Source organism: Nannospalax galili, unplaced genomic scaffold (genome assembly GCF_000622305.1).
Source record: "Nannospalax galili isolate Female #2095 unplaced genomic scaffold, S.galili_v1.0 scaffold749, whole genome shotgun sequence".
Taxonomy (NCBI): Eukaryota; Metazoa; Chordata; class Mammalia; order Rodentia; family Spalacidae; genus Nannospalax; species Nannospalax galili.
Genome location: NW_008359885.1, coordinates 477,619 through 502,686, shown reverse-complemented (window position 1 = coordinate 502,686; position 25,068 = coordinate 477,619). Strand labels below are relative to the sequence as shown.

General features: G+C 39.4%; 1 protein-coding gene across 3 annotated transcripts in view; it reads left to right on the top strand.

Moving 5' to 3' along the window:
- The first annotated feature begins 1,174 nt into the window (after positions 1-1,174).
- Positions 1,175-25,068, top strand: part of Best3 (bestrophin 3) — a 46,276-nt gene continuing 22,382 nt past the window's right edge. For 2 of the 3 annotated variants that reach the window (XM_029558992.1, XM_029558991.1), the window contains exons 1-3: positions 3,774-3,845; positions 8,468-8,701; positions 24,064-24,218. In XM_029558992.1, coding sequence (XP_029414852.1) covers positions 8,539-8,701; positions 24,064-24,218 — 318 coding nt within the window. In that variant the 5' untranslated portion in view covers positions 3,774-3,845; positions 8,468-8,538. Of the gene's footprint in view, positions 1,694-3,678; positions 3,846-7,911; positions 8,007-8,467; positions 8,702-24,063; positions 24,219-25,068 lie in introns of those variants that run through there. The other variant, XM_008823702.3, reaches the window with a different exon arrangement.

Below are 25,068 nucleotides of genomic sequence, written 5' to 3'. Positions count from 1 at the left end.
GTATCAGGCCCAGCTCACATCCAACAGGGAGTACAGCAAGGGATTGTACAGAACCTACAATATTTCTCTTCAGTAAGCATAAGGCTTCAGATATGCTCAAAGTCTCTACTACTGATCAACCCTGAAAACCTTTATAAATGTAATTACAGAGCTATCCAAATGCTTTTCTTGACAACCCAAATATAAGATGTGAAACACTGTGTTCGAGCTTTCTCCATGTTCACAGATCCCCCAAATGTGCTCACAGATGTGTAATAGTAAAAATAAGGTGATAAACAGCAAATATATATATATATATATTGAATATTCATTATTGGAGCTGAAGTGGGGCAACAGTTAGCATACAGTCTTTATATGAATATTCATTATTTGCAGCGCTCCCATCTAAAATTATGAACAGCAATAGGGGCACAAACTGAAGATACCTCCCACTCTGTCACTGCTCTAAGGTACTTACACTTTGACAGTCAGGTGTATATAAATTTTATGAATTCTTTAGAAAATTTAATTATATGTATTCCTTATTTCATTTTATTTACTTATGTTTGGGGGTTGGTTTGTTTGCTTTGAGCAGGATCTCATTCTGTAGCCCAGGCTGTCCTGGAACTCACTTTATTGCTCAAACTGGCCTAAAGTCAAGGTAAGTCTCCTGCTTCGACTTTCCAGGTGCTAAGTTGCAAGAATGAGGCACCAGGCTTGCCTTATTCTTGGTTTTCAAATAAGTATTTTACTCCACGTGCTTCTCCAAAGAAAAAAGCATGTTTTGGTGTTATTTTCTTTAAGTTTATGGTTCAATGCTGTGCACAAGTAACTTCAGAAAGTTGAAAGTGTCCCAGGAAATGACCCTGAAATTAATTGTTCTATTATTTAAAAAACACTGATGAGTGTTTTCTTTTAAGAAGGGAAATATATATTATCAGTCTGAAAGAAACCATCTTGAATGACTTAAAATTCTTCTAGCTAACCACAGAAAAATGTAATAAGTCAATGTTTTATAGCTTTCCACTATACCAAGTCAACACACCATAATTCTGTATGCTCTTAAAAGATGACAGACAGACAAGCAGACACACACACACACGCACACACACACAGTTGCTGCTTTTAAAGGAAAGACATTCTCAATACCTCTCTAATGAGCAAAAAATTCTGTTTACATTCCTGTGTCCCAGTTTATGACTTCATAAGAGTTTATTATTCATTTCATGCACAAAAAGACTGCCCTAATCTCCCTCTTTGGCTAGTGGAATCTCTTCAGAACTCTTCGGTGGAAAATAGAACCTTTCTTCCTTGATCCCAGGGCAGGGCTGAAATGAGTCTTAAAGGACTTAAATGGCCCGACATCATCGCGTCACCACTGACTTCTTACTCAAAGGGGTACTTTGGGCGGCAGGTGGAGTTATAATTATAGATTAGAAAAAAGCAACATCAGCAGCTGTCACTTCTGTTTGTTCCCGGCTATAACTGTCATCAGTGGGCAAACTGGCATAAACAGGCCTCTGCAAGTGGAAAAACATTTAACCCCTGGACTTGTTACACGCTGAGTCCTCACAGCAGCCTGAGAACAGAAGGAAGCTTGACTGTCCATGAGTGAAGGGTGGAACCCCAAGCGACACCAATCTGAAGGCATCTCTTCAGGAAGAGCCTGACATTTGAACATTTTTCTTTCCTGCTGGAGACTCCAGAGAAATAGGTCAGTGCACATGTAAACCTATGCATTTTAACTGTGAACTCTGTGCTATGCGGTCTTAGCTTTCTGACAGACCCTAAATAGAAGGGTGGTTAAATGAAAGAAAAGAAAGTTGTTTAAGGACTGTTATTTAAAAGTGCCACGGCTAAGAGAACAGACTATGAAATAGGCTTCATTTACTAGGATCCTCTCCTCATGTTCATGTTATAATAACAGATACGGTAAAGATGGAAAAGTGAAACTGGTTTGCGGCAGGAATTTCTTCCTTTGCTAATGTCACTTACTTATGGGAAAAGGCCCTGGTTTGGTTTGGTTTTCCTTTTTTCTTCTCCTTTAATTAAAATCAATAATGTTGGATTAGTGTTTTTTGTTCAAGTACTATGAATATAGCACCCAGATTTCACTTATTTAGACAAAATAGGCATATTACAGTTGGATTATTTGCCCTTCTGAATAAAAAAGTTTTATTATTTATGATAAACTATATGATATAGGTTACCCTATAGAAAAATCTGTTATAGGATTTATTTTGGGGTCTATTACAGTTCTACCCTAAAACTCCATGTTCTCAGTATAAGTTAATCTGTGAGGCTCTCCTCAGTTTCTTTTTAAGAAAACTAAAATTTCAAAAACTTCTCCTTTTGTTTGCATGTGACCTATGCTAGGCAGGAATTGAGCAAGATTTTTTAAACAAAGATCAGCTTTGGGTCATGAGCCCAAAGGCCAATGGTTTAGCATCTCAGTGAAAAATAATGGAATTCTGAGAATCAGTCTTGGGGGATCCATGAAACAGATTCAGTATAAGGAGTCCTGAGTAATGGACTCATTGGGGCTGTAGCTCCTTTGGTAGAGTACCTGCCTACTAGACACGAGACCCTGGATTGAGTCTTCAGAGTGGTGGCATATGCCTACAATCCCAGACCTCAGGAGGTAAAGGCAGAAGGATCAGAAGTTCAAGGTCATCCTCAGCTACATACCAAGTTCAAGGCCAACCTGGAATGACCATCTCAAAACAAAACAAAACAAAACAAGACAAAACAAAGCAAAGCAAAGCAAAACGAAACAAAAGAAAACTCATTTTGTTCAGCTGAGTAGAAAGCCAACCATCCTTAAGTGTTTTAAGTCTGCACTGTCTTTTAACATTATTGTAACAGCATATGAGCTCCTTTTGAAGGGTTCAGAGTACCAATTGTGTACCTGAGAGCCACTTAGAGAGATACTCACATCTCAGTAAGACCATCCAAAATAACCTATCAATTAAATTGCCCTGAAGATCTGGGTCCTTCCAAATGATATCTCCTAGGTTCTTCTAAATGATGTCTCCTGGTTTCTAAGAAGAGAGCCAAAAATTTTTTCTTAAGAAGTTTAAAGATGAATAAATACTTCTTCTACACACTTTGGCAAATACAAGCCTGAACAGTGAGTTTGGCCATTGCTTTTGGAAATGTATGTCAGTGTCTTGTTTGCTTGCTTGCTTGCTTGTTTTGAGACAGGGTCTCACTATGTAGCCCTGACTGGCCTGGAACTCACTATTTGGACCAGGTTGGTCATACAGACATCCACCTGCCTCTGCCTCTGCTAGGACTAAAGGTGTGCACAACTATGCCTGACTATATCAATGTTTTAAATCCTCCTATGGATTAAGAAGTTATTTGACAGGTAGCAAGCACTACAGCATGTCACATCCATCTCATTTATCCATGAGCAGTAGCTACATAGTCTAAAATGATATTTATCAATTATGGCAATTTTAAGATTTATAAAAACACTGTTGGCAGAGCTCATGTTCCTTCCCTTCTATGCTACTAAGTCTAGCACTGAGATGTTGGATGATGAGGTGGCTGTGTCCACAGGTTCCAAACTATAAAAACAAGAAGTAGGTTGGCTGATTGGTTACTAGCTTGGGTTTCCTTTGATGTATAGACTTATGCCCAATGTGAATACTGAGCATGACTTTTAACTTGTGTTTTGTCTTCTTGCTCTTCTAGAAAAAGCTATCCGAGATGACTGTCACTTACTCCAGTAAAGTAGCAAATGCGACTTTTTTTGGATTTCATAGGTTGCTCCTCAAGTGGAGAGGCAGCATCTACAAGCTTCTGTACAGGGAATTTATTGTTTTTGCTGTTCTTTACACAGCAATAAGTTTGGTATACAGGTACTTAGCTTTGCATGTCTCCTTAAATGACCCTCAAGTATTATGTAAGAATACAGCCTCAAAAATCAGATCCCTTTGGTTGCCGCTGGCCTTCACATTATGTAACCTCTCCCTTTGCATGAACTTCTCTGTCTTCTTCTCTGCAGGACAGGGTATTTTAATTCATACCTAACCATTTTTTTAAGAGTAAGTGATAGCAGCTGTCAGATTCCAAGGACTCACCTTCCAGCCCCGCATGAATTGGACCTGGTTTAAGCAGAAATTGGAAGATTTGTACTTAAATCCTTTTGTGATGATTTTAAATAGGCAAATCCACAGACTAATGAGTTTCTATGCTTCTCTCAACGATGTCATTCATAGTGTGAACTTGTGATTTGACAGCTTGATGTGTATGGAGTTAACATATACTTGAATGGCGTTTATCAGGTAGCTTTCCTTCCATTAACCTGAAGGTAAGGTCTTACTGAGGATGGTGCCCTCAAACCTTACCAGTACCTCAATCAAAGAATTAAAGCCCAAAGAATAATTTGTTCTCTTTATGTCTTCTGATTTCAGGATTCTATGTTTGCAAAAGGAGGTATTTATTCTTTATAACATCATGATGTATGCCTGAGAGATTGATAGAAAATTTGAGGAATAACATCTCCAAGAGTTACTGTTACAACTGAAAGTTATAATCTTAAAAATATTATCAGAATGATAAAAGGGAAACTTTCTAAAATTTTAAACTGAAGTTGAATGCCTACATTTCTTCATTGGAGAAAGCTAAAACTTGGAATAGGAAAGCTTAAGGTTTTTGAGGCTGTATTTCCATATTTTCTAGGCATTTACATTTTCTTCTGCATACAGATTAACAAATTTGTGTGTCACTGGTCTCACGTACATTCTTCCCTTGCAGCAACAAGAGTCCCTTTGGAGAAGAGGGTTATTACTTTATCTGACTATCATTAGCAAAAGCAAAATGGGGAGAGCCATTTTGTTACCTATCAAAATGTCATTCCAGGGCTGAGTGTGTAGCTCAGTTGGTAGAGTGCTTGTTTAGCATGCACAAAGCCCTGGGTTCAATACCCAGCACCTCACAATATCAGGTGTGGTGGCACAGGCCTGTAATCTTAATACTAGGGAGGTAAAGACTGGAGGATCAGAAGTCCAAGGTCAACATTGGCTAATTGGGCTAGGTTAGATCCTGTCTCAAAACAAATAAACAAGAAAAAAAAAAAACCCAAAAAACAAAAATCCTACTATCCCAATCAAGTGTGCATAGTAGAATAGATTTCACCAAAATATCCTCAGAGGGAAAGGCTTATTTAAAACCTCTGTTTTTCATATATATCTTATATATTACTTTAACACTTTATGTCACTCAAGCCTTCAGAATATGAAATGATGGAAGACACAATGATGTTTCAAGATAATTATCTCGTTAGTTTATTTTTACTAATGTGAGTTTTTTGCTGCTACTGCTGCTTAGAATAAAAAAGCCTGAGAATAGTTGCCATGTGGCCAGAAATGCTCCCCGGGGCCTCAACTTTTGCTCCAATATCAAACTTTAAACTTCCCAAAATTACACGCTTATGTTTTTCCCAACAATCAAAGCATGTTTACATTTACAATGATAATCATTAATTTGATTTTCCTTCACTTTAAAGTTAAACTATAAATTCTTGTTATCTCTAATCAAAGGCTTACCAAGAACTACAGGATGAATAGCTCAAGAAAGTCAAACAGACCTGTGGAGAAATATAAACAGTTTATTCTCATGACTGCTAATGTCATTAAGTAATTCATGAATCCTATTGTAAGAAGCTAATTATATGTTAACAAAAGGCCATAAGGCAGAACTGGAATTCATTAAACTGGTTTTATTTCTTCTACTTTTTGAAGGAATCTGACAATCTCTATTGAACCGTCTAGCTATTACAATTTCTGTATCTATTATCTAATATTTTTCATTGACCAATCAGCAATAATATTACCCATTTTATTACTAAAAAGTTTTTTATGGGGCTAGAGAGAGATGGTTCAATGGTTAAGAGCACTGGCTGTTCTTACAGAAGACCCAGGTTTGAATCCCAGCCCCCACATGGTGGTTAACAACTTCATAAACTTCAGTTCTAGGGGATCTGACGCCCTCTTCTGTCCTCCTCGGGCACTGCACAACATGTGTGTACTTAACATACAAGCAGGCATAACATGTAAACACATTAAATAAAAGTAAATAAATCCAAAAAATTAAGCTATTTATATACTTGATATTTTTAATCCTTACAACACCCCTGTTATATAGCTATTATATATCCCCGTAAACCAAGAAAATAGACTCCTAGAGATTTGACAGTACACTCAAGGTCCAAATCCATGGCAGATCTGGTACTATAACCTGGCTTGGCCTAACTGATCCTAAAACCCACACTTTCTACCTTAAATACTTTTTTGACCATTTCTATTTATGTTCCAGAAAGCTACTCTGTCTGTGACTTGTCATCAACAGAGCCCTCACGAGCCTGTGGAAGCAGCTGGTGCCTCTCTTGTCTGCTTTCCGAACTCCATAAACTCTGACACCTCCTTCACACCTGGGGCAGGAACTCCACACCAGCTGTACCCTTAGCTTTTTGCCAGTACCAGTTCCCAATGGTGCTCTGCCTACAACCTGGTTGGTTGTACACTGTACCTCATTATTCCTCAGCTGCCTTTATCAACATTCTACCCACCAAAGGGACATTTGATGATTGCTATGATGGCTCTTTCATTAGGTTTCTTCATTCTTTGGGTAGGCTGAACTATTGATTTATGCAAATCCATGTGTAGCTTCTCCACATTTTGATCATTATTATTGTTTTTTAAATAAAATATTTTATTAAAAATTAGCAGCAGACTCATAATAAGGATTTACTAAAATATTACTATTTATGATATTAGGGTTTTTTATTCTTTATTTTTAAGAAGAAGCATTTCATTACAGCTGTAACATACTCAATAACAATTTCCAGAGCAAAAATATTACTATTTATAATTATAGTAATACATGAATTTTGTTTGCTTTTTTAAAAGGTAAAGTTTCATGTAGATTATGCTGGTCTTAAATTCACTATATAGCCAAGGCTAGCCTTGATTTCCTGTTGATCATTATTTTTAACCTACATTTAGGGATTTCTTTTGACTCTGAATTCCCTCCCTATAACATAATAATGGTCTCATTATACACAAGTATGCTTAGCAATATCAGAGAATGAGTTTAGGGAGGTTAAGTCAGCTCTGCAAGAAGTTTTGAGACATTGGCCAAATGTAAGAGTGAAAGTTTTCATGTTTAATTGTTAAATAGGCTTTATTTACATCTCAAAAAAAATGTGAGCACTAAAGTAAGCAACTGAAACATTCATTCCTTGAAATGTAGCATGTCCAGTCCAGAATGCGCTAAGTAGCTGCCCAGTGTTATTATTTAATAATGACTTAATAACTCTTAGCCACCAAATCAATACTCTCTTTTTTAAGTATTCCTGATGAGCTGGGCCTTGTGGTGCAGGGCTATAATCCTAGTTATTCAGGAGGCTGAGGCTAGAGGATCACAAGTTCAAGACCTCCTTGGTCTACAGAGTGAGTTCAAGGCCAACCTGGGCAACTCAGTGAAACTCTGTCTCAAAAATAGAGGGAAAGAGCATGCTAGGAATGTAGTTCAGTGGCAGAGCATTTGCCTGCATGTGTGAAGCCTTATAGTTTCAGTGCCCAGTACTGAAAAGGAAAAAACAAAAAAACAAAAAAACGGACTCATACCTTTCTCCAAAATCCAGTGAACCAATTATATAAAAAAATACAAAGTTTAAAAAGCAGAATTGTTAACAAATCCCATTGTTTAATAGGAAATAGCATTAATGTGCTAACAACATTAGTGCCTGAAACATGAAACAATCAAAAACTTTGGAGACACAGCAGTTTAAGGACAAAGAAAAATATACCTCCTTAAAAAACTGAGATGATTTGTGCTTAATTGTTTGCACTTAATGTCACCTGCAGAGCAGGCGCAGAAGTATCACATCATAAAGGGCTGTGCATTTTATTTTTGCTCCAGATTGTTACTTACAGGAGCCCAAAAACGTTACTTTGAAAAATTATCAATTTACTGTGACAGATATGCTGAACAAATTCCAGTAACCTTTGTGCTTGGTAAGTATAGGTCACATGCAGAACGCAGCCACACAGCTGTCCGTTAGGATGATGCAGATGACTCCGCATGCGAGTGCTTCTAGGCTGAGAGGCATGCCCGAAAAGTCACTGCTTGCAATAGAACACAACCATCCATAAAGTCTGTCTTCAGGGCTGCTTCCGCTAAATTAACACCAAACAGTTTGAGGTAATAATCTGCTACTGGACCATTAAGCTTTCTCTTCACTAACCCTCCATATTTGCAATCGATATTTGAGTTCTAATACCCACTTACTGGGTGCCCTGACATTGCCAGGCACATAGGATATTTCCCCCACTTGGAGGGCAAAATCACAAGGTATGGATAATAATATATTTTCATGTCCCCAACCCCTAAAAAGGCTAAAGTTCTGCTAAAAGCATAAGTGTCATTGAGATGTCTGCTTCAAGAAATCACATTATAATTTCCCGTTATTCCACAGGGTTTTATGTGACTCTGGTTGTGAACCGATGGTGGAACCAGTTTGTGAACCTGCCCTGGCCAGACAGGCTAATGTTCCTCATCTCCAGCAGTGTTCATGGGAGTGACCAGCATGGGCGCCTGCTCAGGAGGACGCTGATGCGTTATGTCAACCTCACATCCCTGCTTATCTTCCGCTCTGTGAGCACAGCTGTGTACAAAAGGTTTCCAACCATGGACCATGTGGTCGAAGCAGGTATTCTGAATATTTTCCTTTCAAGGATTCTTCTCAGCTGAGACAGGGGCCTCCAAAATTCTTTTGAAAGTACCTAAATGTATTCATTCGCTTAAGAAATGTTTATTGATTACCTACTATGTGGAAGAAGCACTCTTGATGGGCAAAGATAAACAAGACATGGTTCCTGCCCTCAAGAAATTTACTTGAGAGGTAAAGGAGAGAAGCAGCAGGTAGACAAGTTGTCTTAAGCACAACAATGATGATCATATTTATTAAAGCAACCTGTCGTATTACCTTGCAATTTCCCAGAACTTTATGGCTATTTCTTTTTATTTTGTTTTTGTTGTTCTTGGTTTTTGTTGGGGGTTTTGGATTTATTTATTTATTATTTGTAGTGGTGTTCATGGGGAGTTTTTTTGCCTTTGTTTTTGTTTTGTTTTTAAGACAGATTGCCTTTGGATGCAATGGCAGTCCTTCTGCTTTAGCTGCTCTAGTGTTGGGATTACAAATGTGAGTCACTAGGCCTACCTTATGGTTATTTCAGTTAGGTCTCATGAAAACAATAGCAGCAGAACTGAAGACGCTATAGCTTGTCCTGAATCGCACAGCTGGTTAGTGGAAGAGTCAGATAAATTCAGGCTCAGAATTTCTACTTTAATACGTTCTTGAAGCAAAGTCAATTTTGGAAGGAGTCTGCATGTCAGTTTTCATTCAGGAAGGCCCAGAGAGGTGGCAGTCAAAGGCGCGTGTCTCTCCTGTGCTTCATGTTAGACTCAAATAGTCTATCTGGGCTCTTGAAATCTCGTCTGCTGAAAATCAATCATGTGAAAGATGGTTCTCTTTGGTATGTAAATATTTAGCAAAGAAGCGGTGAAATCAGCCTTCAGTGGAGTGAGGATTAAAAGAAGTAACTCTTGGTCCCCAACTGGTCCTTATAGATGAGATTATTCTACCTTTATATTGGGTACAGACTCCAGTTGAATTGTAATCCCCAGTTTTCTTTCCTGAAATGACCTTTAAAATAGTATGGGCTTTTTTCCCCCCTTCTTAGAATAATATTGGGTTTTTAAATTTTTGCTTGTTGGTGTTATTGCTGTTGTTTTGGGTCTTTGATGGGCAAGTTAGATAATAACTAGGAACTCAGCATAAAAGTTGGAATCCTGACTCTACCACTCACTAGCCAGCAAGCTCTGTGTAGGTATTTAGCCTTTCTGTACCTTGGTTCCTCATCTATAAAACTGGCTTATAATAGCACCTACATTATATATGTTGTAGGTTCATTACACTAACCAAATAAGTTAATCTTCACAGAGTGTTCAGAGCAATACCTGGCACCTGGCAAGTGCTGTGTGATTTCTTGTTAATGTAATGAAATCATCTAAAAACTCCTAACATAGCACTCTGGTCACCTCAGAAGACTCCGGTGGACATGCCATCCCAGGTCTTCTTGATCTACGTTCCCATAAGTTTGTAAAAGGTAGAATAAGGAAGTAGAGATGTAAGTGAGAAAGTCGTGGGGTGCAAGGAGCTGGTGAAGGATCCAGGCAGAAGATGTGAATGGCCTGGCAAATATGCAGGTGTATTGTAATGTAAAACCAGGGACCAAAAGTCAATTGACTGCCACCCATCCTCTATTTAAAAATAGAATACTGCTGGGTATAGTGACATATGCCTTTAATCCCAGCACTCAGTAGGCAGAGGCAGAGGCAGGTGGATCTCTGTGAGTTTGTGAGTTTGAGGCCAGCCTCGTCCACATAGAATTCCAGGACAGCCAGGGCTACACAATGAGACTGTCTTCAAAAAAAAAAAAAGTAGACTACTGCTTCAGAATAACAAAACTGAAAAAAAAAAAAACCTCAATAACTTAAATTTCTTACCCTAGTATGTAAAGAATCAAAATATTAAGAATTACCACCTCTGGGGCTAGAGAGATGGTTCAGCAGTTAAGAGCACTGGCTGCTCTTGCAGAGGACAGAGTTCGATTCCCAGCACCCACATGGCAGCTAACAACCGTCTGTAACTCCAGTTCCAGAGGAATTCAATGCTCTCTTCTGATTTCCACAGGCATTGCACAACACCATGAGGGTACTTACATACATGCAGGCAATACACTCATACACATAAAATAAATAAAACTCATAATGAAAAAAAGAATTATCACCTCTGAAGAAAGACCTAAGAACAAGGGAAGTTTGGCCTACCCAAATAGATGACTGAGAGCTAAAGGCAATAAATTCTCCAGTTGTGACGTATCCTTGGACTGAAGAGAGGAAGTTCTGGCTGGCCTCTGATGCCAGCCAAATTCTCAAAGCATATTGCATCCTCTTAGTGTCACCTCCATAATAAAGACACATCCAGAGAAGCCAGGCTGGCCTGCAATAGAAATGCCTGTGTGACCTCTGATCCGACCTGAGCTCAAAGGAATGGGCTAGACTCAGTTTGGGGGCAAGCAAGTAAAGGGAGGTAAACAGGAGAATGGCAAGACCTCATTTCCTTGAGTGTTTTCCCCCTACACATGTACAAATGTCTGCCATACACTTGCATCTAGGCTTTTTCCTTTTCTAAGGCATCTGGGAAATTGGGTTTTACCTCTCTCCCTAACTACCAATACCCTTGTCATTTCAAGGGAACCTGAAAAAGGAGTCATTCCACATTAAAGTCATGCATCTAAGGTTGTGATCCACAGACACACAGACCTCTGCATCTTCACTAACATGAGTTATTTATTTAAAACACATATTCCTGGACTCCACTTCAAATCTACTGAATCAGAACCTTTCTACATGGTGCTTAGATCCCTTCAACTAAACATACTTCCATGTCGCCCCCTCCCCCTTTGTGTTTTAAGACAGTCTCATTATGTAACCCAGACTAGCTTCACACTTGAATCTCCCTACCTTAGCATCACTAGTACATGGATTACAAGTGTATATTACCCTGCCTGGCTCCGCGTCATTTTTCATACACTAAAGTTTGAAAAGTACTGAGTCTTTGGGAGAATCCCTTTTTAAGAAAAAACAAAACAAAACAGCAACAACAAAAAATTACTTCATTTTTTCCCCTGATCCCTGGGGCAGAAAGCTTTGGCAACTAACAAATTTATTATTAATAATAAAGTAACAACAATTAAGACAGAGTAGATTCCAGATTATCTCCTTGCCAGTGGCCACAGAATTCTTAAGTGTGAGGAGCTAAACAAGTTGCTTGAGCATAACAAATGTAGTTTTCACTTAAAATTTTTAAACTATTTTATCATTTTTGCTTTATGTGTGTGAGTGTATTGCCTGTATGTATGTAAGTGCACCCATGTCACACAATGCCCACAGAGGTCAGAAGAGGGCATCAGATCCCATGGAACCGGACTTGGGGTAGTTGTTAACTACCCTTTGGGTGCTGAGAAACAAACTCAGGTCCTTTGCAAGAGCAGTCAGTGCTCTTAGCCGCTGAGCCATCTCTCCAGCCCCTCACTTAACATTTTTGATGTCTTTGTACTGACTGAGGAAGACAGAAACTGGGGGAAATTGGAATGGAGCCAAAGATCTTCTAAGTACCCATGAGCTCATCACCGATTAGCACTGTAAACATACCCTGTTGACCCAGGCACAGTGACATACACACCTGTCATCCCAACACTTAGGAGTCTGAGGCAAAAGGCTCTTCCTAAGTACAAGGTCAGCCTGAACCACAGAGCAGCAGGCCAGCCAGGGTTACATAGCAAGATCATGTCTCAAAAGATAAAATGAAAAACCATGGGGGAGGGGAGCTATTGCTCTCTTTAATTCTCAAGTGATTTCATAGAAGGCAGAAAAGGGGCAAGGGACTATACTTTGTGTGTTGGGTGGCAGGGCAAACATTCTAAGACACTGAGCTTTGAGAGCAGCCTCAGAGCCCAGGGCTTCCTGCTGCCCAGCACAGAACCCTTTGCCAATGGCAGTGCTGACTCACACAGCATCCTGCTCCTTCCCAGTGGGAAGGACTGACTCAAGAGTCTGCTTCCAAGTTCTTCCAACTGGGCATATGCCTCAGTCACTCCCAGACTGTTCTTCACCAGAGCCAAGGTTTCTGGGAAGAATAGGAAGTTCAGAATTGTGGAAAAATGCTTGGCCAATGTCCTGAGTCCAGAGCCAGGGCACCTGCTCCTGCCTAAGGGCAGAGAGGACTGGTAAATACAGCACCATCCTGCACTATGGGGGCAAAACAAGCTGATAAACTGATGCTGAGGAAAAAACAAACAGATAACAACAGAAATATCCACCTTATCATTCAACTGCCCTACTTAAAATCACCTGTAAGGAACAATATAAAATATGTGTTCTCAAACCTGAGTGCACATTAGATACTGTTAAAATCAGTGTTGCTAAAAAATGCTTTCAGATGTCAGGAGGTCTGGACAGGGTCAGTGCATCCAACAAGCTCCTAGAGGCTTGTGAGGCAAGTGGTCCCTGAATCACACTCTGAGAAAAACATAGAGCAGCTGCTTCCGCCAAAGTACTTGGTGGTGCTTTGACTGAAGTCAGACAAGCCAGGCCTCTCCCGGCCAGTCTCTCAACTTACTTTGTTTTCAAATTACACAGTCAAGTTCTGTGATTCTGAGAAGTAGGGAAAAAACAACAAAAAAACATTGCATACTGCCAGAAAAATATACCTGACTTGGCATTACAGGTTAAAGTCTCAAAAAGAAAAAGCATTTTATTTTCATTTATATTAAAGTAGAAACATAACAGCTGAGTTAAAAATAAGTCAGTCATGCAGAAAAGTCATACAAAATGGTCTATACAGGCCATTTATTCATCAGAAGAACTCCAATATAAGTTTCTGATATTTGCCTGTTGGCTCTAAACTTATTCTGGTAAATTCTAGTCATTCCAGTCATCTGCTCTGGAACATGTCACTCCTTCTAAGTCAAGTGCACGATTCTGGATCTCTGCTAACTCAAGTGATAACCTCAATCGAGTGGTTGTATTTTGGCATCAAACTGAATCAGAACATTTTCTCTAATATTTCACAAGTATCAGAGAAGAAAATAGCTCTCTTCAAAATTACTCCTCAGAAAAGCCAGACGTGGTGGCACACACCTTAAATCCCAGCACTTGGGAGGCAGAGGCAGGACAGTCTCTGTGAGATCAAGGGAAGCCTGGTCTACATGGTGAGTTGCAGGCCAGCTGGGAACACAGGGAGACCTTGTCTCAAGAAGCAAACAAAAATATTTTCTCATGAGAAACAAAAAGGTGTATCATAGAAAATTACCAACATTATTCAAAATGAAGCACGGGCAAGGCTGATGTAACTTTATCATGTACTTGTTCACTCAATAAAGTTTTATTGGGTTTGGATATAGTTCTGTTGGTAGAATGTGTGCCTGGCATGCACAAAGCCCTGAATCCAGTTCCCAGCCCTGCATAAAACTGGGCATGGTGGCACATGCCTGTAATCTCAGCACTGGACAAGTGGAGGCAAAAGATCAAAAGTTCAAAGTCATCCTCAGCTACATGGTGAGTTCAAGGCCAGCCTAGACTACCTGAGACTCTGTCTTAAAATAATTGATTAATTAAACAAATAAAGCTATATTGAATATGTACCATATGTCAGGCACTGTGCTGGGATTGGGAACACAGCTTAAACAAGAACACAGTGGCCCCTTCCTTGGAGATCAGTAAAAAGTATTGTAAATCTTCTCTTACATTGATCATTTTCAGAGGCAGGCGCAAATACACATACAGCTGCACTTCACATCTCCACATTACACTCCTCTGTCCCTCAAAGTAAATGTTTTCCTTCTGTGCTCAGTTAATAGGAGTGGTTAAAAACCAGGCTGGAGGCTGGAGAGATGGCTCAGCAGTTATGAACACTGGCTTCTCTTGCAGAGGACCCAAAGCTAACAGCTGTCTGTAATTCCAATTTCAGGAGATCCACAAGGCATTGCATGACACAAGTGCACTTACATACATGCAGGCAACATACTCATACATGTAAAATAAAAATATATTTCTTAAAGTGGTTAAAAATGATAAACTTTGAAGAAAAGGCTCCCTTTACTTTTCTAAGTCCTGAAACCTTAGCATGAAGCTCCCCGAGTTTCTTCTGGAAACTACAGGAACCCTAGCGAGACTCCACTAGAGTTTTTAGTTAGTGACTTACATGGCTCATAGACTTTCATCTGAGCAAGCCCTCAATTCTCAATCGGCTGTTGAGGTAAAAGTCCTGACTTAAGATGCACTGGCTGGAAGGCTAACTTCTTTATGTTTTGGGCATAGACAGATATTGAATTTGTGATAATCTCTCCCTAAGAAAAATCTCTTGAATTTTACGTAACATTACTGCCCTGTGGTTTGCATTGTTTTCTGTGATATGTTCCTGATTCTGAGGCTCCTTGGGCTCTTTGAAATATCCAAGCGCCCTGTGTTACAGGAGAGATGGCCAAGGGGAGAGTGGTATTCAAGGCTGTGCCAGCTTCCTCTGTTGGCTGAACTTTTAGAGGCTGAGTCAGTTACTCCTATAGTCTCACATGATGAGCCGGAACAGACAGAGTGTCATCCCGAGAGTGAAACCTGACTCACCGAGGTGCACTTGCTCCACACATGAGGGAGAGTGCAAAGCAGGACTGGCCCTCCTTCAGTTCATGCTGTGGGTAGACTCCCTGGGTCAATGTTTGAAGTTCTGTTTTAGGAGTTAAAGTTTACCCACCCAGTGTTTTGAAAGTATGATCATAGACCACAACCACTGAATTTTCAAGGGCACAATTCGCTTTCTTTTCTGTCTTGTTTTTTTATTGTTGTTTTGTTTTGTTTCACTGTTTTGTTTTTGAGACAGAATTTCCCTGTAGCCTCAGCTGGCCTGGAACTCACTATGTAGATCAGGCTGGCCTTGATCTCACAGAGATCGGCCTGCTTCCTGAGTGCTAGGATTAAAGGCTTGCCCATGTCTGGCTCTTTTTTATTTTTTAGACGGGTTTCTCTGTGTGTCCCAGGTACATGCCACCAAGCTTAGATAGGATATTTTTCAATGTTGCATTGTTGTTTGCTTGCTTGCTTCTTATTTTGGAACAAAATCTCACATTGTAGCCCAAGCTGGCCTGGAACTCACTATGTATCCCAGGCTGGACTGAAATTCATGGCAATTCCCCTGCCTCAGTCTCACCGGTGCCAGGATTACAATCATGCACCACCATGCCCAAGGGAGCTTCTTTAAATTGCAGGCTCCAGCAGGCAGTCTACAGAAGCTGAATCTCTGGGGCTTAGGAATTTACATTCAAGCAAGCTACCCAGACCTCTGCAGGATGTTTGGCTTTAAGAACATTGAAACACCCAGAGTTCAAACAGTTGTTCCTTAACTCTGCTGTACATTTCAATTACTGAGGATCTTTTAAAAACTATTGACATCTGGGGACAGCAAGGTGGTCCAGAAGTTAAAGATACTTCCAGCCAAAGCTGATCACCTGAATTCAATCTCCAGGACCTATATGGTGGAAAAAGAGGAATGACTCTCACAAGTTGTTCCCTGATCCCCTCATGTGCACTGTGGCACACACATACGTGACCCTCCAAATAAGTAAATAAATAAATAAATAAATAAATAAATAAATAAATACAAATTTTAAATTACTGGCATCTGCCTCCCACCTTCAGACATCACAATTGAATATCATGCTAATATGCGTCAACGCTTAGGAAACACTATATATATCAGTTAATTCTTCTTATTGCAAACTGTCTCACATCTATTCAGTCAAGGCAAAGGAAATTCTGGGCTACAAGTTCAGGTGAGGAGCTAAAACCAATTTTGTATATGCTATTTCTTGCGTGTCATTGTATGCTAATGGAATACTGACTTCATGATAGGGAGACAGCTGAGAGATGTTTTGATTGTATCAGGAAAATGAAGGAGTAGCTCTCTCCATCCAGCATTGCTATGTCAGAATCTGATTTTACTCTGCCATATCCAAGTCCAGACTTCTGCTCTGTGGACTGTAACTCATTGTTGGATTCTTAAATCATTTTAATGGCTTGTGAGCATTATTTTTAATGGGATGAAATGAGGAATACAAAATTAGACTAGAATAGAAGGCCCAGATGAATATAGTACTAGCCTAAATGATAAGTGGAGGACACATAACACGGAAGAGCTGACAATCACTTTGTGGACTCCATGTCTCACTATGGCTCATGGCAGAGGAGGCTTGATGTTCTACCCTGCACAATGCTGTCGCTGTGATTTCAGCCCTCTCCTAATCTCATTTTGCATCTCCTTGATCTTCTGAGTTGACAGGGATTTCTGAGCCACTATATTTAAAGGGCACCTTCAGTTGAAGTGCTGGCTTTGTTGCATGCATTTGGAAAACACAGAGCTGAAAATGAGCCAGAAATGTTGCAATCTTCCTGAAAAAGTTGTCCCTCTGAGAAGGGCTTGGATGCTGACTACACAGCTTTGTCTTTGAGAAAAAACTGGCATCTGATCCATTCTGCTTTTACGTTTGGAGATGCAGAGCTTTTAGTCCTTCTGCTAACAGAGCTTTACTCCAAGGCAACATCTGCCTCAGTTTCAAATGAAGAAAAACAGGCTAATTGGACAGCAGACAAAATCTATGATGGCAGAAATCTTGCCTGTCAATAGATTTCATTAGTCCTTTCACTTGGGGGGCATTAAAATTTTGCCTTCAAGTAGTAAATCATGCTTCATCAAACTACAACTCAAGTTGTAAGCCAGTGAAAACATATCTCTAATGACAGATATCTATACATATGGACAGGGATTTTATTAAACACCTTGAAGAAGTTTTTTTCACATAAACAATATGAAAATCACTGGACAGAGCTGAGCCATCCAGAAGAAAAAGAGATACCAAAAGAGATCCTAGTCATATGCAGTAAAATGCCAGCCAGAGGTAGGGATTGGGGCTGTGAGTGCCTGGCCTGGAGCAAGGAACATGTTGATAGGGTAGTTGATGACTAGCCAAACTGCAGTACACTGATATCTATAATTAATTTGCCTTAGAAATGAGCATAATGACATTTTAATCAATTTATTTATTTTTATTTTATGTGTATGAGTATTATGCCTGCATATATGTGAGTGTACCCATGTCGTGCAGTACCCATAGAGGTCAGAAGAGGGTGTCAGAGCTCCTAGAACTGGAGTTACAGATGGTTGTTAGCCGACATGTGGGTGCTGGTAATCAAACCCTGGTATTCTGTAAGAGTAACCAGTGCTCTTAACCGCTGAGCCATCCCTCCAGTCCCAGTAATGACATTTTTTTAGAGTTCCAAATAAGTAAGTTTATTAAACAGGCAGCAAGCAAAACTAAAAGAACAAAGAACAAGTAGCAGACAGACAGAAGCAGCAAGTAGATAGCAAAACATCTTCAAATTAGAAAATTATAACACCTATTGGATATGAATGGAGTAGCCTGATTGATAGAGGAAACCAAGGTATCATCATCTAAACAGAGGTTTACCAACATCAAACACAAATTGATTGGGGAAATTAAGGCAGTGAGCTGGAGCTCATATTGGAGTCTGCAAGGATGAGCTGCCTTCAGGCTTCCTGTTCCCACAGGTTTTTAATGCCTGGGATAAAGAATAGTAACCTCCATATTCTTAAGGGCACAATATACTTTAATACCTCTAGTTTCTTGCTGTTTTTCTCTCTTCCTGGTCACACAGCCAGGAGACTAGCTGCTCCCTGGTCAAGGAGCCATGAAGGAGACTTTGAGACAAACATACTTGGGTCTAAAGTAGGGAAGGTATCCGTCCTGTTTCTAAAGCCAGTTTCTCTGCAAATTTAAAAATCACATGAAGTTTTATTGATATATTGTATATTGCATTCAGTCCTTAATTAATTCATGTGTTGTTGTAGTACATTTCTATCTCCATTAAGTTATATTGTATCAATGTTTATAGGACTATATAATCAGTATAAACATAAAAGGTGGCTTGATTTGGTACATTTTTGGCAACATGAAAACCCAAATTAATGAACTGCAAGGACTTTTAAATTTTTGTTTGTTTTTGTTGCTGTTGGTTTTTAAAGCCCTTTTTTCTTTTCTTTTCTTAACTCTGGTTAGCTTGACTGTCTCATATCAAGCTACAAGAGCTTTATAATGACATTTTTTTTATTTAAAAAATCACTGGTGTCACTGTGCGTGGTGGCACACGCCTTTGATCCCAGCACTCAGGAGGTAGAGGCAGGCAATCTCTGTAAGATCAAGGTCTACATAGCGAGTTCCAGGCCAGCTAGGGCTACAGGGAGACCCTGTATCTAAAAGAAAGCATTGGTGTCTGGTTGCAATGACCTGAGGAGTGGATGAACATCACATTCCATTTCATAATGTTCCTTCAATGGATTTGACCAGCAACCTAGAGCTTTTCCAATTGACTATTAATTTGATTTCCAAAGATGGGGCTACTACAGATAAGTTGCTTGACCAGGCAGAAAATGACGAGTCATTCTGCCCGCAGACTCCTGGAGGATGCATTAAGGTCTGTTCTTTATTCTTCTTTCCCAGCACCTAGCAATGTACGCCATACATTTAGGCTGAAGCTTGAAAATCGGCAGTCTAAATAAGTCCTCTCTCTGCATTTGCTCTCTGATTAGAAGCCAAGAAAGGACTTGCTAGCACAATTTGATCCATACTCCTGAATAAAAACTAACCAGACACAAAGCTGTTCTTTGGTCAAATTACAGAAATTACAGGCTGTATGTAAGTGGACTCATTTTTTTTTTTTTAGAATTGCACTCTAAATCCTAAGAATATAAGTGTTAGACAATTGACATGTAATAGCTGAGAACAGGCTTCCAGTTAGAGGAGGAACAGCTGCAAGCAGGTCTTAGGCTAAAAGCTGAGACAGGCCAAGTTTATGTTCACTTTTTTTTTAAAAGGAATAAGAGATAATTTATCTTGAGCCAAATATGAGCAGCCATGGCCTTAAGGCAGGGACTCAGGTTGCCCCAAAGCACATGCTCCATTGCAGAAGTGATTACATGAGATTTTTATTGGTTACAGAACAAAGAAAGCATAAATCAAGGCTAACTTCTTATAATAACATTTAGTCATGCTGCTAGTCTGTTTTCAAAAGAAAAAGAAGATTATCTGGATCATGCAACAGCTTTAAATTTTACTTAAAAACAAGAAAAGAGTTATTTTATTATTTTTGCTTCTAGAGAAAGTACCAATCTCTAGGCATGAGGAGAACCCTTCTAAGCTGGTATAAATAACCTGAACATAATTCTAACCTAGTGTCCTAATGGTAAATATTGGCTCTGTAATTGTTCCTATGTTTATTTCACATACTGAATAAACAGAACCCCATTCCTTAGGACGATGATCTTCAAACATTGCTGCATGTTAGAATTTCCTGCAGATTTTTATAAATGAGCAACTGCCTGCTTCCTGTTCCATTAGATCACCCGGGAAAATTTAGAAGAGTGCCCCTTCCCGACCTCGCCCCAGGCGTACTGAAGCACAGTCTCTGGGGAGACTAAAAGTATCCACAGAGACTCTAAGGCAGACCTAGCTTGAGAGCTCCTGCCTCTCACGTGAAGCCAGATGTCAAAGTCTTTCAGTGCCAGGAGTGATTCTGAGGACTTCAGTCTTTTTTTTTTTCAAAGTGTAATTTCTTAACATTTTTGAACTGAAGTTTTGTGATTTTCATACAATATAATTTGATAGTATTTAGATCCCTTCCCTTATCAGCACCTCCTCTTATTGCTCCCACCCAATTTAATGTGCTCATATTCATATATATATATATATATACATGCCTATAGCATCTAATTTGTGACCCCAAATGTCCTTCAATGTAGGTTCATACACTGGAGACTGGTTAACCTACCATAACTCCAGTTCCGGGGGATCTGACACCCTCTTCTGACTTCCACAGGCATTACATGCACTGATGCACTTCGTGCACACAAAGCACTCATACACATAAAACAAAAATGAATTTAAAATTAATTTTATAAATAAGCTTTCATTCAGAAACCACAGTTTATATTAAATTAAAACATTTAAACAGTTACAGGGGCAGGAGCAAGAAGAGTCAGGGCAGCAGTACTTTCAGGAGCAAAAAATTAGAAACAGAGCTAAGGCTACAGCTTAAGTGGTAGAGCACTACCACTAGCGTACACAAGGTGCTAGCTTCACTCGGTAGAACCACAAAAAAAATTAGGAACAGATGAAAGGTCTATTCAAAATGGAATGAAAGAAAATACTGTATAGAATGAAGCTATTATTAAGAGCAGCCATTTAAAAGAATGATGCTGCCTTCTATGTATTAATTTTTTATATCTTCGAAATACAAGTAAAAAATAGAAACAAACAGTAGATGTGTATATAATGTAGAAAGTGTATGATGTCAGATGTGGTGGTGCACACCTTTAATTCCAGCACTCTGGAGGCAGAGGCAGGTGGATCTCTGTGAAATCAAGGACAGACTGATCTATATAGTGAGTTCCAGGCCTTCTGGGGCTACGGGGAGACCTTATCTCAAAAAGACCAAAAACAAACAAACAAAACCCAGTATATTTATAAAACAAGTCTGTCTGAAAATCCATGAGAGTGCTCTGTAAAAATGCACAATAAACTGACCATAGGGAGTTCCTCCAAGGGAAAAAACATGGCTAGGGGGAAAATGAGGCTTATTTTCTCTCTTAATACTCCTTTTACCTTTTGGGAGCATTTATATCATTTAAATTAATAAAATGTTTTTTTTTTAAAATCAAGTGTCAACTGTAAACTTTTAAAGCATAGTTCTGTATAAGCAGAGCCCGATGTATTCAGACAGTAAGCTGATTAGAGATGGCTCAGCAGTTAAGAGGCATACTGCTTTTCCAGAGGACCTGCATTCTGGTGCTAGCACCTATATTGGTGGTTCACAACCACCTTCAACTCCAGTTCTGACACCTCTAGCCCCCAAAGGTACCCACACACCCACCTACACAGACCTCCTCAGCACATAATTTAAAATAATAAAAATAAATTTAAAGTGCTTATTAAATAAACCCACTACCGTATTCCTCTTCTTTTACGCAAATCTCTTCTTTCCTTATGTAGAGAGAGAGGGAGAAGAGTAAACCAGCCAAAGTATCAATAATACATTATTTCTTAGCATTTACCCAGTGCTAAGTGTGTGTTAACTATTTTGCTAACATCTTTATGTGTCTTTAGCATCTCAAGTAACAGCTTCCATGTGTGTCTCTCTGATGCAATTTTTTTCGCTGTGGGGTGCTAGCCTCAAGCATGTTAAACAAGTGCCATACACTGTTCTATATCCCTAGCATCATCCTTGTAAAGCAGAAATTATTACAGATGAAAAACTTTAGGCTCAGGGAGGCTATGGCAAGCTCAAGCTAATTGCATTTTATACACACGCAGTTATAGACACACTTCAAAAGTATGTGCAAAATGCTGTGGGGGACTATGGAGCTTGATGCACTCTTTGCCTTTCATCATCTACAATATTACTATAATACAAGTCAAGAGAGTACCACATGGAAGCTTTAAAATTGGAGAAATCCCTAGGGGGAGAGAAGGAAGGAGACAAGGAAGACTTCACAGAAAGGGATGTGATCAAGCTCTATGTTGAAAGGAGAGGGCAGGGGGCAGAAGATGCAGCTGGGTGGATGTGTTCAGCCCTTTGCTACCAGCTTTGTATACATTATCACATTTCAGACTTTTTTTTTTGGTCTTTTTGAGACAGGGTCTCCCCGTAGACCTAGCTGTCCTGGAACTCACTATGTAGACCAGGCTGGCCTCGAACTCACAGAGATCCGCCTGCCTCTGCCTCCCGAGTGCTGGGATTAAAGTGTGCACCACCACGCCCAGCCCCATTTCAGGCTTTTAACCCTAACAGTTCTAAGTATTATTGTTCCAAATTTTAGATGAATAAATCAAAATCAAAAGAAGAAACCTCCCTAAATGTTCTAGATCACGGCTCTGTCAGTGTTCTCCACTCACTAACCCCCTTTTTCACCGGAGAAATTTTTACGTAAACCTAGCCATATAGGAATATAAAATATGTATGAAAATCAAACATTTGCTGATAATAAATCATAAAGGAAGTTATTTTAAAACAATTCTTTGCTATGCATCTAATTTTATTGTTTATTGAAAATGAAAGTAGTTGGGGCTAGAGAGATGGCTCAGTGGTTAAGAACACTTACTGCTCTTCCAGAGGACTGGGGTTCAATTCCCAGAACTCACATGGCGGCTAACAGCTGCCTGCACATATGTGGTGCACATATACACAGTCAGGCATTCACATGCACACAAAATAAACTAAAATAAAATTTAACAAGTGAAAACAGTCAAAGGATGTAGCTCAGTTGGTAGAGTGTCCGCATAGCAAGCAAGAAGCCCTGGACTCAATCCCAAGCACCACATAAAAAAACCAGGCATGGTGGTACATGCAACTCCAGCACTTGTGAAGTGAGGGCAAAACATCAGAAAGTCCAGGTCAGCCTGGGCAACACGAAACTCTTTCTTAAAAAAAAAAAAAAAAAAAAAAGCAACAAATTACATACAAATGAGATGGATATGCTTGTTTGTTTTTACAATTTGTTTACATTTACATATGGAATTAAATCTTGGCTAAATATTTGATACTGCATGACGCAGAGCATCTTCAACTTTTTCAGTTATTAATATTATCATTTTATGATCATCAATGATCATGTATTTCCCATAAATACATGGGTGAGCATTGCCAGGGACACCTCAGAGTCTTTATATGCTTGATTTTGAATTATTTTATTGCTGCACATTCAGAAACCTGCTACCAATTTTTTTGCAACCCCCACATTCAGTTATGGGATCCTGAATAGGGTCATGCCTCATGTCCGCTGTGTTCCAGAACCCAGTTACTATCTCCTTTCTTATCTTGTCTACTAGAGATTGCCAAGGTGATGCATTGCTTGGTACATTAATATACAAGCTGTGGGGGCTGGAGAGATGCCTCAGTGGTTAAGAACACTGGTTATTCTTGCAGAAGACCTGGTTTGAATCCCAGCACCCACATGGCAGCTAACAACTGTCCGTAACTCCAGTTCCAGGGGATCCAACGACCTCTTCTGTCCTCCGCAGACATTGCAGGACACGGGTGCACTTACCTACATGCAGGCAATACATGCATACACATAAAAATAATAAATAAAAATTTTAAAAATTTTAAAAAATACAAGCTGTGTATGCACTTGTGTGTGTGCATATGCATACTCTCGTGCAATTCCTTATCTGTAACAAATATAAACCACCGGAGACAGAAATCTTTATATTTCTTTAGCTCCCTTCCCCACCCCAATAGGCTTACACAGTAGACTGAAAATTTGGTATTGTATTGATGCTTAACTAAGTTTGTATAATCCAGCTGTTGTTATTTTGTATAAAGGTTTTATGACCGCAGATGAAAGGAAATTATTTGACAACCTCAAATCACCTCATTTGAAATACTGGGTTCCATTCATTTGGTTTGGAAATCTTGCAACAAAAGCCCGGAATGAAGGTAGAATCAGAGACAGTGTCGATCTACAATCTTTGATGACTGTAAGTATATCCTCAGCCACCAGTAAAAGATGTTCATTAGAACCCAAGGGCCCCGGAAGTAACAGGTCAGACCCAGAAGTCTGTTTTGTTCACTCCTGAGTCGGAGGAACTAGTAACCCTGGGCCAATATCAAAACATACACTGTGTAGGACAGAGTATGCAGGCTGAGCTAAGATTGCTTGAAAGAATTTGCCATTTCTGTGAGGGGCTCTGTAAGAATGGGTTAACCAAGGGCTGTTAAGGGCTCTGAATAATAGTACTTGCTGCCCATGGGCTATATTTGCCATCCCTTGCGTCAGGATTCTAGAACAGAATCTTGATTTAAACCCAAAATGCTTTTAGCATGCTAGGCAGGCACTCTACCATGGAGCTAAACCTCCAGTACCTAGAATAAAGTCCCAAACAAGAATAAACCTCAACCTTTCCCCCTACACTGGAGTAATCTACATTTAACTCAGTTTTTCAGTTGCTCCAGTGAACAAAACAGTGTCTCCACTACATGAAAGATCCCCGAATTCATGAGAGAAGTGTACACAAGATATTCTAATATGATAGGAAGGTCTCGTGCTTAGATGAGGCTAAAATAGTTTTAAAATTAAGGTGATCTTAGATCCCAGTCTTAGATAATAACTTACGTGGCACAGCGGAACGAAGTCAATAAATGAATCTCAGTCCTTCCTGTTCCAGACAGATTTTTATGTCAATATGGCCATTTTAAAGTCCCCATTTGTGAGGTGAGGGGGAGGTGCAGGAGGCATTTCTGATTTTTTTTTCTATCATATATAATAAGCATGTTTTTTAAGGAGAAAAAAATGATTGCCAAAATTTTTTACCAAAACAACTAGTAATC